General features: G+C 41.8%; 1 protein-coding gene and 2 pseudogenes across 2 annotated transcripts; 2 read left to right on the top strand and 1 right to left on the bottom strand.

The window, feature by feature from the left end:
• Positions 1–2,076: 2,076 nt before the first annotated feature.
• LOC108843679 (auxin-responsive protein IAA34-like) lies at positions 2,077–8,089 on the top strand (annotated as a pseudogene).
• Positions 8,090–8,366: 277 nt separating this feature from the next.
• On the top strand, positions 8,367–9,982 carry LOC108818128 (putative glutamine amidotransferase GAT1_2.1; annotated as a pseudogene).
• Positions 9,983–9,995: 13 nt separating this feature from the next.
• LOC108818217 (uncharacterized) lies at positions 9,996–12,180 on the bottom strand. Of its 2 annotated transcripts, none has more exons than XM_018591234.2 (6): positions 11,818–12,180; positions 11,491–11,687; positions 11,168–11,420; positions 10,730–10,815; positions 10,544–10,635; positions 9,996–10,420 (listed from the first exon to the last, which is right to left on the bottom strand). In XM_018591234.2, exons 1-6 carry the CDS (start codon positions 12,001–12,003, stop codon positions 10,200–10,202), a joined length of 1,035 nt encoding a protein of 344 aa, XP_018446736.1. In that variant the 5' UTR covers positions 12,004–12,180; the 3' UTR covers positions 9,996–10,199. The 2 variants fall into 2 exon arrangements, with proteins under 2 accessions (XP_018446736.1, XP_018446656.1); XM_018591154.2 differs by having other exon boundaries at positions 11,491–11,735; positions 11,818–12,179.
• Positions 12,181–12,317: the final 137 nt, after the last annotated feature.

The following is a 12,317-nucleotide window of genomic DNA, read 5'->3' as shown; positions in this document are numbered from 1 at the left end:
ATAACAATTCTTAGCATCAATCAATTCACTCAATCGTTGAATCCTCTATTATCCTATTTCCGGTTTAACAATCAATAATAATAAACAAACAAGACAATCAAACATACTCAATTCACACAAACATATCATGTTTCGAGACTACACTACGATAGGAAGAATTCTATACTGGTACGGGATTTACAGAATAGACCCTCACCTTAGCAAATGAAGAGAAGTGGTATCTATGAACTCCAGCTACTCAAATAGACTCCAAATCTGAAACCACGGCGAAAATTCGAGTCAAAACGCCTTTCGAACGACTCAAAACGGGTCTGGTCAAAGTCTACGGAAAAGTCAACCCGCTGGTCAAAGGTCAATCCGGTCAACTCTTGACCAGAAATCAATTTGATTTAACCAATTGGTTTTTCTTAACCGATTTCAAATTGATTTTAACCAACGGTTTATCCTAACCGAAATTCAATTGATTTTAACCGATGGTTTATCCTAACCGAATTTCAATTGATTTTAACCGTCCGGTTTACTGTAACCAAATCGCAATCAATTAAACCGATCAAACCGACCGGTTAACCGAGTCACCGAGTTGACTCACCGGGTCGACTCAGCCGAGTTGGCCGAGTCGCCGGCGAGTCACCGGTGGCGGTCAACGGCGGCGACGGCGGAGGGCGGCGGTGGCTTACCGGCGGAGGACGGCGGAGCGGCGGCGGAGGACGACGGTGGCCGGCGGCGGAGAACGGCGGTGGCCGGCGGCGGAGGCGATTTCCGGCGGCGGCGCGTGGACGACACGCGTGACGACGACCCAACTTCCGGAGGCGCGTACGGCTTCGTCTGAGCTCCGATTGCGGCGATTCTGGTGGCTACGGATTCGTCTCGACGAGAGGAACACGATGGTGGTCTTGCATGCAAGAAATTCTCAACGGTTAGGGAGTTATGGTTGATTTACTAAAACGGCCGAAACTAAACCTAAAATGCAAGGGGTTTCCGGCGGTTACCTAAGGGGATTCACGGTGGTGACTGGCTGGACGTGATCACTGGACGCGGTGGCTCCGGCGACGAGCTCAGGCGACTCTCTCTCTGCAAAAGGATCACAACTCCACTCACTATCTCTCTCTCTAAAACTTTTCTTGATAACTTGGTGGAGAAAACAAAGTAGATGAGCTGGTATTTATAGGAAAATATTAGACCTTTGGGTGAGTGCATGGGCGTTAGCATGCTAACGAACTCTGTGACCGAAATCGGGTCGTTACAGTTTCATCATAGAATCAAACACCAATAGTTTTCAAAACGTTAACCTCTCTAAAATGGTTGCACCACCACTGCAACCTTTACATCAATCAACATTTAATGCAGGAACAGCGGCTTTATTGACTAATCTTCAACATGATTGTCTTCTGTCTTCTAGAATGTTGCGTTTTCCACCTCCACTCAATATGCATCTTCCTAGTTCTCAAGGTGGTAAGGCAACGATCAGGGCATATGTAATGTACCAAGCAAACCATCTAATGGTAAAATCCGCTGCTCCTACTGTTGTCTGGAGACCACTAGCTCAACACACTTGAGCTTACGTCCAGGGTGAGTTATACAAACAAATTCATATTTTGGTTTGTCTTATGTGAATTCCCAGAATCAAATGGTTCATTTGTTGTTATTGTCCTGCAGATCCCTGCCTTGGAGTGTTCATTTGTTGTTTTGTGCTCCTTTGCACCGCTTCTTTTGGAGGGCTTATGTTATCCACAAGAGCAACCGTATAGACATGGATTCATGTGTATATTTTGTTTTGGAATTTACTAAGCTCACAGTTCTACTTCTCAGTAATTAGGTGTGGGAGACATGATGTAACTAATGATAAAACTGAGTTGTCCAGTATATACCAACAGAGCTCTCTCTCTCTCTTGAAAGATACTGTGTTTCTGACATCATCATGTTAGACCATACTGACTTCTGATATATATATTTTTTTGAGTGATTTCAGGTTTTGTGACTTGAGACATTGAGTTGGCGACACTCTCTGATATTATTGAGGCAGCTCACAAGATGGAGATCTGTCTGTTATGATTAGTATAATACAATCCTGATTTGGATCATACTGATGATTTCAGTTTTTTCTTTGTGCTAGCTGGCCAGAAATATTACAGCAATATAATGGGGGTTACAAACTCTGAATATGTGATGTCCTCCCCCCATCCCTTGCACTTAGTGTCATCAGACAAACAACAAAAGGACCACAAATCTGCACCTTTGTGTGATTGGTAATGGGTTCTTCTTTGTCTTTTGTCTCTCTCCTGTCTGCAACTATGTCTCTCTTAACTTTCCTGACACTCTCAGCCTTAGCTGTGTGCTATAAATTCCATATCATTCATCTCACCTTTTTATTCCATTTTTCTTTTTGTTCTGTACTTGTATATGCTTTTGTCATAGAAAGCAACAATAGTCCATATCCACCTTTTGTAGTTTTTTTCAAAAGTTCTTTCAGGAATATTGACTCTTAGACCATGGAGGGTGGCAGCGTAATCGATTTAGGTCTCAGTCTTAGAACCATACAACATGAGACTTACCACACATCTGGCCATAGTGAGCTACTTTGCAACATTAAGTGTCTTCTTTACTTTCACAGCGCAATAAGCCTTCTCGTTTCTTTTTTCTTTCTGTTCTTATTTGTGTTAGGTCTGGGCGAATATAGAGAAGCTATACATGAGTTGCAGTCCAGCCGTGGAGAGTTTCTGGGCGAATATAGAGAAGCTATATTGGAGTAATGAAGGATGCAGACAGAAGTGAGGTTATGTAAAGGTGACCATGGATGGGTTTGTGGTAGGACGCAAGGTCCGTGTTCTTTGTTAATCTTTTACCAATCGCTTGTGTTACACAAAGATCGCAGTGTGTTACACACGAGTTCGGAATAAGAAAGAAATAAGATAGACGTTTAAGACTTGTTTGATAAGTTAAGAGTTTTGTTAACTTGTCTGGAAATACTTTTGTATTATTGAGATTCTGTGATAATGTTTACAACAAGTGATTGATCTTTATATAGAGATCAAATCAATACATAGAAGAGACACACCTCTTCATGAAGAGACACAACTCTTTATGTAATAACTGACTAATAACTGTCAAATAACTAATTTATGTAAATGTATTAAGGAGAGATTAGATTATATAATTCAACACTCCTCCTTAATCATATCTCGACTTGACTCCAAATTGCTTCCTGAGATCTTCAAATCTTGAACCGCCCAATGCCTTTGTGAGAATGTCTGCGAGTTGATCATCCCCTTTGCAATACTCTAGTTCAATGATTCCCTTCTGCTCAACTTCCCTCACGAAATGATACTTGATCTCTATGTGCTTCGTCCTTTTGTGTTGCACTGGATTCCTCCCAATTGCTATTGCTGATTTGTTGTCACATAGGATCGGAATACCTCCTTGAAACTTCTGACCAAAATCTTCAAATAGTCTTTGTAACCACACGGCTTGATTTGCTGCTGCACACACGGCTATGTACTCCGCCTCAGCCGTGGATTGTGCCACCGTTTGTTGCTTGCTTGACTGCCAACAGAACATGGCTGAACCAAGTGTAAACACATAACCTGAAGTGCTCTTCTTGTCTTCCTTAGAACCACCCCAATCGCTGTCCGAGTAGCCAACAATTCTTGGTTCTTCCACACTTGTAAAGTGTACTCCAAAGTTTGAAGTTCCTTTGACATACCTTAACACCCTCTTGGCATCTTGGTAGTGCTTCATGCGAGGTTGTGACATGTACCTTGAGAGATAGGCGCTTGCATACATCACATCCGGTCTTGATGTACACAAGTACAAAAGCCCTCCAACTATGCTTCTATACTTAGTCGGATCTACATATTCCTTGTTATCTTCAACTTTTCCTCCTTTCCCTTGTGGTGTAAGAGGATTGCTTACACTCTTGCTGTCTCGCATCCCAAACTTATCTACAAGTTTGTTTGCATATTTTTCTTGTGAAAGAAATATGCCTCCATCGTCTTGAATAACTTCCATTCCAAGGAAGTAGCTCAACAATCCAAGATCCATCATCTCGAATTCCTTCTTCATATTCTCCTTGAATATGTTGATGATCTGAGTATTGTTTCCTGTGATGATTATATCATCCACATACAAACTCACGATCAACACATCTCCTCCTTGCTTCATGATGTACAAAGCTGCATCATTCATACTCCTCTTGAAGCCGTTCTCAAGAAAGTATGAATCTATCCTTCCATACTATGCCCTTGGGGCTTGCTTTAAACCATATAAAGCCTTGTGTAGCCTTAACACCTTGTGTTCCTTACCTTGTGTCACGTACCCAGGCGGTTGTGTGACATACACTTCTTCCTTTAGCTCCCCATTGAGAAAAGCTGACTTCACATCCATTTAATACAAACGCCACTTCATTTGAGCTGCATATGCGAGTATGGCTCGTATTGTATTATGTCTTGAGACAGGGGCAAACGTCTCAAGGTAGTCAACACCATATTCTTGAGAGAACCCTCTTACAACTAGCCGCGCCTTGTGCTTGATGTGATTGCCATTTGCATCGGTCTTGATCTTGTAGATTCACTTCACACTTATCACATTCTTCTTTGCTGGTTTGTCCACTAGTTCCCACGTCTTGTTCTTCTCAATCATGGCTATCTCTTCATTCATCGCCTTTCTCCATTCCTTGCTACCACACGCTTCATCATAAGTGTATGGTTCTTCATGTGCATGAAGACAAGCTTCTATTGCTTGAGCCGCCTCATCAAGATCTACTCTCGGTGCCTTTTCCATGATCTCAATCATAGACTTGAACTTCTTTGGTGGGGTAGAAGTTTCTCCATCTTCATCACTCGTATCATGATCATCATATTGAATGAAAACTGGACTAGAAGTACCTTCGGTTTGTTGAGTAGGCGTTTGAGTGTCTTCCATAGACAACTCCAATGTCTTCCTGACTTCTTCTTGCCTTTCCCAATCCCACTTCTTGTTTTCTTCAAACTCTACATCTCTTGATACTTCAATCTTCTCATTCTCCAAAATGAAAACTCTATAGCCTTTGGATTGATTGCTATATCCAACAAAGACTCCACGCTTTGCCTTGACGTCTAGCTTCCTCCTCTTTTGGTCCGGAATATGTATGTAGCATAAGCTACCAAACATCCTCATGTGTGACACATCTGGTTTGTGTCCACACCACTTCTCTATAGGAGTGACATCCTCTTCTATTGCCTTTGATGGTAGACGGTTCTGAAGGTATGAAGCAGTGTATACCGCCTCTGCCCATAACTTGAGCGGTAAGTCTTGCTCAACCAACATTGATCTAGCCATCTCCACCAAGGTCCTATTCATGCTCTCCGCTACACCATTTTGTTGTGGTGAATAAGGCAAGGTGACTTGCTTACTGATTCCTTCATCTTCACAGAACCGTTTGAATTCTTGTGAAGTGAACTCACCACCTCCATCTGATCTCAACGTCTTGATGGAACAATCCGATTGCTTCTCTACTATTGCCTTGAACTTCTTGAATAGTGAGAAGGCTTCTGACTTTTGCTTCATGAAGTATACCCAACACATATGAGTATAATCATCTAAGAATAGCAAAAAGTACCTGCTTCCATCAATGGATTGGTGCTGCATCGGCCCACATACATCAGTATGCACAATCTCAAGCTTTTCTCTTGTCTTAGTTTGAGATTCCTTTGGGAAGCTCTTGCGTGATTGCTTTCCAAGCATACACGCCTCACATGCTTCCTTCTTGACTTTGAACTTTGGTAACCCCTTTACCAAGTCTTTGTCTTGCATTTGTTGTAACCTTTTGTCGCCTACATGACCAAGTCTCTTGTGCCATGTCTCCATTTTGGCTTGCTCACTTGCGCTCATGGCTCCCTCTTCTTGAGCCGATCTCATCCTGATCTGGTAGCTTTTGTGAGTCATTGGGATATCCATTATCCTCCTGCCTTTTGCATCATCTATGATGCATCTCTTCTCTTGGAAGTTCACCCGGTATCCGCTTGAAACAATTTGTGGAACACTCAACAAATTTTCCGCCATTCCCGGAACCAAGAACACATTTCTGATGGTCCTCTTGCCACCTTTAGTTATGACAGTGATATCTCCTTTACCGGCTGTCATGACTACACTTCCATTTCCAATTTGGATTGGAACCTTGATACTCCTATCAAGTCTTGAGAAATACTTCTCCTCATTTGTCATATGATTAGTTGCTCCACTGTCAACTATCCAGACATCTTCCATCACTGTTGTTGCTGCTTCACTCGCACTGAACAACGTGTGGTCTTCATTCAAGTCTTCATCTTCGAGACTTACATGTGCTTTCTCCTTCTTCTTGGAGTAGCACTGATTCACAAAGTAGCCTAACTTACCACAGTTGTAACACTTCTTGTTACTCTTGTGATCGTTCTCTGGATCATCCTTCTTCTGTTTCTTCAGACACTCACTCTCATTGTGGTTGTTCTTCTTGCAGGAACCGCACCACTTCTTGCCTCCATGGCGTTTTGAGTTGTCGTGTGTGACACCAGAATTTTTCTGTTTAGCACGAGCATCGAATGCTCCTTCACTTGTGCTTTCTTCTCTTACAGCCAGCCTTGCTTCATGAGACTTCAAGATCCCGATCAACTCTGCCATCCTTGTTGAAGTCAAATCGCTTGTCTGCTCCAACACACTGACTATGCTATCGAACTTGGCTGGGAGAGAGATGAGTATCTTTTGTATGAGTTGAACATCAGTCTTCTGCTCTCCATGATAAGTTAATTGATTTGCCAAAGCAACCAACTTATCTGTGAAGGTCTTAACGTCTTCATCTTCATACATCTTCAGATTCTTAAACTCCCTTCGCAATGTTTGAAGCCGAATCAAACGAACCTGAGGAGAGCCTTCATACTCTGCCTTCAATGCATCCCACGCCTCTTTGGATGTTGATGCTGCTGCAATCCTTGAGAAGATCTCATCTGATACGGCAGTTTGCAAGATTTGCAAAGCCATCGTATCATTTGCCAACGCTTCTTCTCTAAGCGTTCTTGCCCTTGCTGTTTCAGGGGTCTCGTCCACTTGTGCTGGTGGGGCTCCCACGCCTTCTTCAACCACATACCATAACTTTCTGGTCTTAAGAATGGTTGTCATCTTGATGCTCTAGAAGTTATACTTCTCTCCATCAAATATGGGTATGATTTGATTTTGATTCTGCATCACCATCCTTCTTGATAAATCGTATGCCAAAATCCTCTAGCCTCCTTTTTTCCACGCAAGGTGTTTCTCTCAATAGTGCTTTCTTCTTCGTCCTCTCAAACGTAAAGCTCTGATACCATGTTAATCTCTTACCAACCGCTTGTGTTACACAAAGATCGCAGTGTGTTACACACGAGTTCAGAATAAGAAAGAAATAAGATAGACATTTAAGACTTGTTTGACAAATTACGAGTTTTGTTAACTTGTCTGGAAATATTTTTGTATTATTGAGATTCTGTGATAATATTTACAACAAGTGATTGATCTTTATATAGAGATCGAATCAATACATAGAAGAGACACACCTCTTCATGAAGAGACACAACTCTTTGTGTAATAACCGACTAATAACTGTCAAATAACTAACTTATGTAAATATATTAAGGAGAGATTAGATTATATAATTCAACATTCTTGATCATGGAGAGCATTCAACTCTTGCTCATCAACTAGAGGACATGTTTGGTAAAGTTTTTGATAAGAAAGGAAAGCTTTAGTACCAGTTTCTTTTAAGTCTTTTCAAATATATCCAGTTATCTACTATACTCTTCAAGGGATTCAAAGATAAGTCAACCAGAACTGGCACTTGTATGAAGTTGGGTACATTCTCCAGGGATGCAGAGTGTGTCCGGATTGAGGTTGTTCGAGACAGAGTCTGAGTACTCTTTGGTCTATAGAGACAGAGAAGGTACTTGGAGGAATGCTGGAGATGTTTCATGGAAGTAAGCTCTCAAGACTTTCTCTGTATACAAACTTTGTAATATTTACTTAGTTGAGATTATAAAATAGCAGGGAGTTTGTAGAAAACGTGGACTGGCTGAGAATCAAAAGAAGAAACGATTCTTTACTTCCTTTTTAAGCACAAAAACATTGACGATTCATTCATCCCCCTTAACTCTCTGTTCTAATGTCCATGTCAGCTTCTTTCTGGTTTTGCTTTTTAAATCTTTGTGTTGGCAACAATGGAAGATCTATCTTCCACTTACATTTTCATTCATATAGATCTGTTTGAAGTCTACGACGTTATCTTACACGTATGAGTGACAGAAGACTAACTGACCGAAAAAAACAGTGGTTGTTTAGGATGATGTTTTTTAGTTACTAACGTAGAACGTGATAACCATAATTTAATTCGAGACTTTCCAAATACAGAAGATATGAGTAACGTACATATAAAAAAAAAGTAATAAAGACAGTAATGCTATATACCTGCCTAATTTTGGTTACAAGTCACTGAGTCATCCATTCATATCTAATCCATCGCAAAACACATTTATTATTACAAAGATATGTAAATGAAACGTTTTCTTAAAAATCAATTAAACCTAACAAAAAGGAAGATTAATTTGGGTATATCCAGAAAAGTCCACGCCAGCATGTTGTTGTAAAGCTTTGACCAATAAAAAACTACAGATAAACATGATGATGTTGACAGAGTGCGCGTCTGTGCATTGCCTGTTCGCTGCGTCTCCCATCTCTATAAATAAAGAAACACAACCAAAGACATAAACACACAATACAACGTACAAAAAAAACATAAAAACATACAAAGAAAAAGACAAGAACTAAACACACAAAGATATTTAATTAAAACATGGTGGTTGCTAATGATAATGATCTCTCGACGACGTCCAAGCTCCTCCCCAGAGTTCTCATCGTCTCTCGTCGAACTCTCCGCAAGAACAAGTTCGTGGACTTCGTGGGAGAGTACCATCTCGATCTCATCGTCTCAAACGGTGCAGTACCCGTCATCGTGCCACGCGTCAGCGGGATACATTCTATGCTCAAGAGCTTCGAGCCCATCCACGGCGTCCTCCTCTGCGAAGGAGAAGACGTCGACCCATCTCTCTACACCGACGCAGAAGGACTCTCGCAGGAGGACATGGAAGAGATCAGGACGCTGCACGCGAGCGACACGACCATCGACAGAGAGAAAGACAGCATCGAGCTGGCTCTAGCAAAACTCTGTCTCGAAAGAAACATTCCTTTCTTAGGCATCTGTCGCGGCTCTCAGATCCTCAACGTCGCCGCCGGAGGAACTCTATACCAAGACATCGATAAGGAGCTCGGGACGGAGACGAAGCACATAGACTACGACAACTACGACGAGCACAGGCACGAGGCTAGAGTCGTGGAGGAGACTCCCTTGCACCGTTGCACGGATGGTTCGAGGGGAGGAATGAGATAATGGTGAACTCGTATCACCACCAAGCCGTGAAGAGGCTAGGTGAACGTTTCGCGCCGATGGCGTACGCTCCTGACGGTTTGGTAGAAGGGTTCTACGATCCGAACCGGTACGATCCGGAGGAAGGTCGGTTCTTGGTGGGTCTGCAGTTTCATCCCGAGAGGATGAGGGTGTCTGGATCAGATGAGTTTGATTATCCGGGGTGTGCTACTGCTTATCAGGAGTTTGTGAAAGCTGTGACCGCGTTTCAGAAGAAGCAAGTTGTGATGGAGCTGAAGAAGAATACGAAGAAGAAGAGGACGCTAGTGAAAAGCTTGTCGATGGCTGAGCTTGTAGAGGGGAAGATGGTTATAAGCAAGAAACAAGAGAATAGGCTGAAGGAGATGGGAGCAACGGTGAGGAACTCGTGTGTGTATATGAAAAGGAAAGAGGTGCAAGAGAGAGCGATGGACAAGTTGTCCAACGAGCGTTTATCTGACCTGCTTTCTTTCCACCGTATGATGGCTCGTCTTTGCTCTGATGCCATCAAGAGGAAGCTGCTGGAACCTACTACTGAGACATAATAGTCTTTCCCCTCAACTCTATTAGCTTCTTTTTTATTGCAAAAAAAAAAACATGTTTTACATAATAAAAAAGAAAATTAGTTTTCTGTATACATCACCACTTGAGCAGGCTTCACAATAAAGTTCGAATGATCAAACCCAATACATGAAGTAAGTTCCGTATATATGTAATGTATATATGAGTTCCTACATCTTTTCTCGTCATAATAATCCTATCATCATCATCGGCTGAAGAAGATGAAATCAGGATGGCTGACTTGATGCAACCTCAGCCAATTCTCTGCGGCTTGGAAAAGGGAGTTCACTAGTTGGTTCCCAGAGTCCTTGATGCTTGTCCATACAGAACCTCTCAACTTGTATGAGGCAAGGCCAAAGATAGGCAGCGTTGTCTTCTCCCTTGGCTGCACCTCCTCACACATAGACTGTGTTGTAACGCCTACACCTACAAGGTGCCCAAAAATAGCTAGTGAATTAAACGTATTATTGGTGTTGGTTTACCTAAACAAATTGTTTGAAGAAGGTAGGTTTTCAACATATAAATAATGCTGAACTGGTTAATCTTTACCTTGAACGGGTGTGTAAAGGGAATGATACGTCAAGAAACAAGCATCCAGATCCTTGACCGTTGGTCCTGTGGGTATTTTGTAAATAGGGTACCTACAAAGTATAGTAAAGGGATTCTTAGAGACACAAGGGGGGGGGGGGGGGCACCGTTGGAGTAAAAAAAAAAACATGGTACAAAGAAGAATACCATGCCACAGAAAACCAGCTTGAGGGTAGTAAATCACAGCTTCTCAGCGTCTTCAGCTGGGGAAATCTAGAGGCCAGGTCAGACATCTGCAATGGCCATAAACAAACAGCTAATGAAATTTGTATTTTTTCCTTTGAGAAGTTGCTAGACATGAAGAGTTGTTGAGTCTTAATTCACAGCATTACTTTCATAGGTAAAAATATTTGATGTTACTTTCAAGTGTTTGCTTTTAGAAAAGTTAAAACTTAATCTGATTACAGCAAGCAAGCCTTTCTCAGTACCTAACTTCCGTGTAGCCGCGTATAAGAATTTATTTTCAAACTATAAAATTGTTAGTTCTAAATTACACTTTAACCTGTTTTCCGAATCCATATGGTTTCTAAATAACTTTCTCCACATGCCTTGATAACTTGATACTCAGTGTTAATATAGACAAACCTTGTCGGCAAAGGGTTCACGGATGTAAGGAAGATCACGTTCAAGATACTCAAATATCAAACGGCCTTGAGAGCTTCTTAAAGGCTCGTCGCCATCATCATCACTGGAGGACGAGTCTTCCGGATGCTCCTTTTGGTCCATACTAGCTGTAGAGATCATCTGCTCTTTTGGATCTCTTTCTGATTCGCTGCTGCTGCTTCCTTCGCTGCTAGAATCCTTGAAATCGCTGCTGTCGCTCTCCTCACCTACCCGCCTTAAAGAACAAAAAGACAAGACTCAAGCTTTAGTCTGAAAATACATGATAATTGACTGTTTTTGTTTACCTTGGTTGAAGAGAAGAGCTAAAGGTATGAGAAGGAGGAGCGTAGATTTGGATGGCGGAGAGAGAAGGAACGTAGTATTGGATGACACGATCCTTGTAGTTGTTGTTATTCAAAGAGAGAGGAACTCCAGTGCCGTAAGCACTCCACTCTGCAAACGATCCCCATACATCTCCAAGAACAAAGTAAGGAGGAGGAGGCTGCAACAACTCAACCACATCACTGCCTCTCTTTTCACTTCCATTAAGCTAATGAATCCCATAAACAAACGAAAAGTTCTTGTCTTTAATTAATAAAAATTAAAAAAAAGGTATTGACTTTGAAACAAACCTTGTTGGAGAGATAGTGGTGGTGAGCAGGCACAGATGGTGTGACTGACTCCAAAAACCGTTCTACATTACTTGTTATTGTCGACTCCTCCAATGCAGACCCGCGTTCTTGACTGTGAATCGATCTGACGACGCTCTGAGCTTTATTATGCAGCTTAGTCAACTGAAACCCACCAGCTCCCAACATCTCTTCTTCTTCTTCTTCACTCACACACACCACAGAACAGACGATGCAAGCAACACTCGTCCCACTGGTCGTACGAAGGGATTTAAAAAATTGAGAGAATTTTTTCTTTCAGGAGTTTTAAACACGATTGAAGCAAATGAGGAGAAAGAAAGATTTTTGGATTTAGACAAAATTAAGTAGAGAGGGAGAGGGGAAGGAGGAGATGGTCAAATAAAAGATCACACCGCTGATTGATTTATTTTTTATATTGCATAACTCGACCATTTTAGTTATGATTATTTACTTCTTCACCCCTATTTCTCATTCATTACTAG

Source organism: Raphanus sativus, chromosome 1 (assembly GCF_000801105.2).
Source record: "Raphanus sativus cultivar WK10039 chromosome 1, ASM80110v3, whole genome shotgun sequence".
NCBI lineage: Eukaryota > Viridiplantae > Streptophyta > Magnoliopsida > Brassicales > Brassicaceae > Raphanus > Raphanus sativus.
Note: the sequence above shows the minus strand (reverse complement) of the source record. Positions and strands in the feature narration are given on the sequence as shown.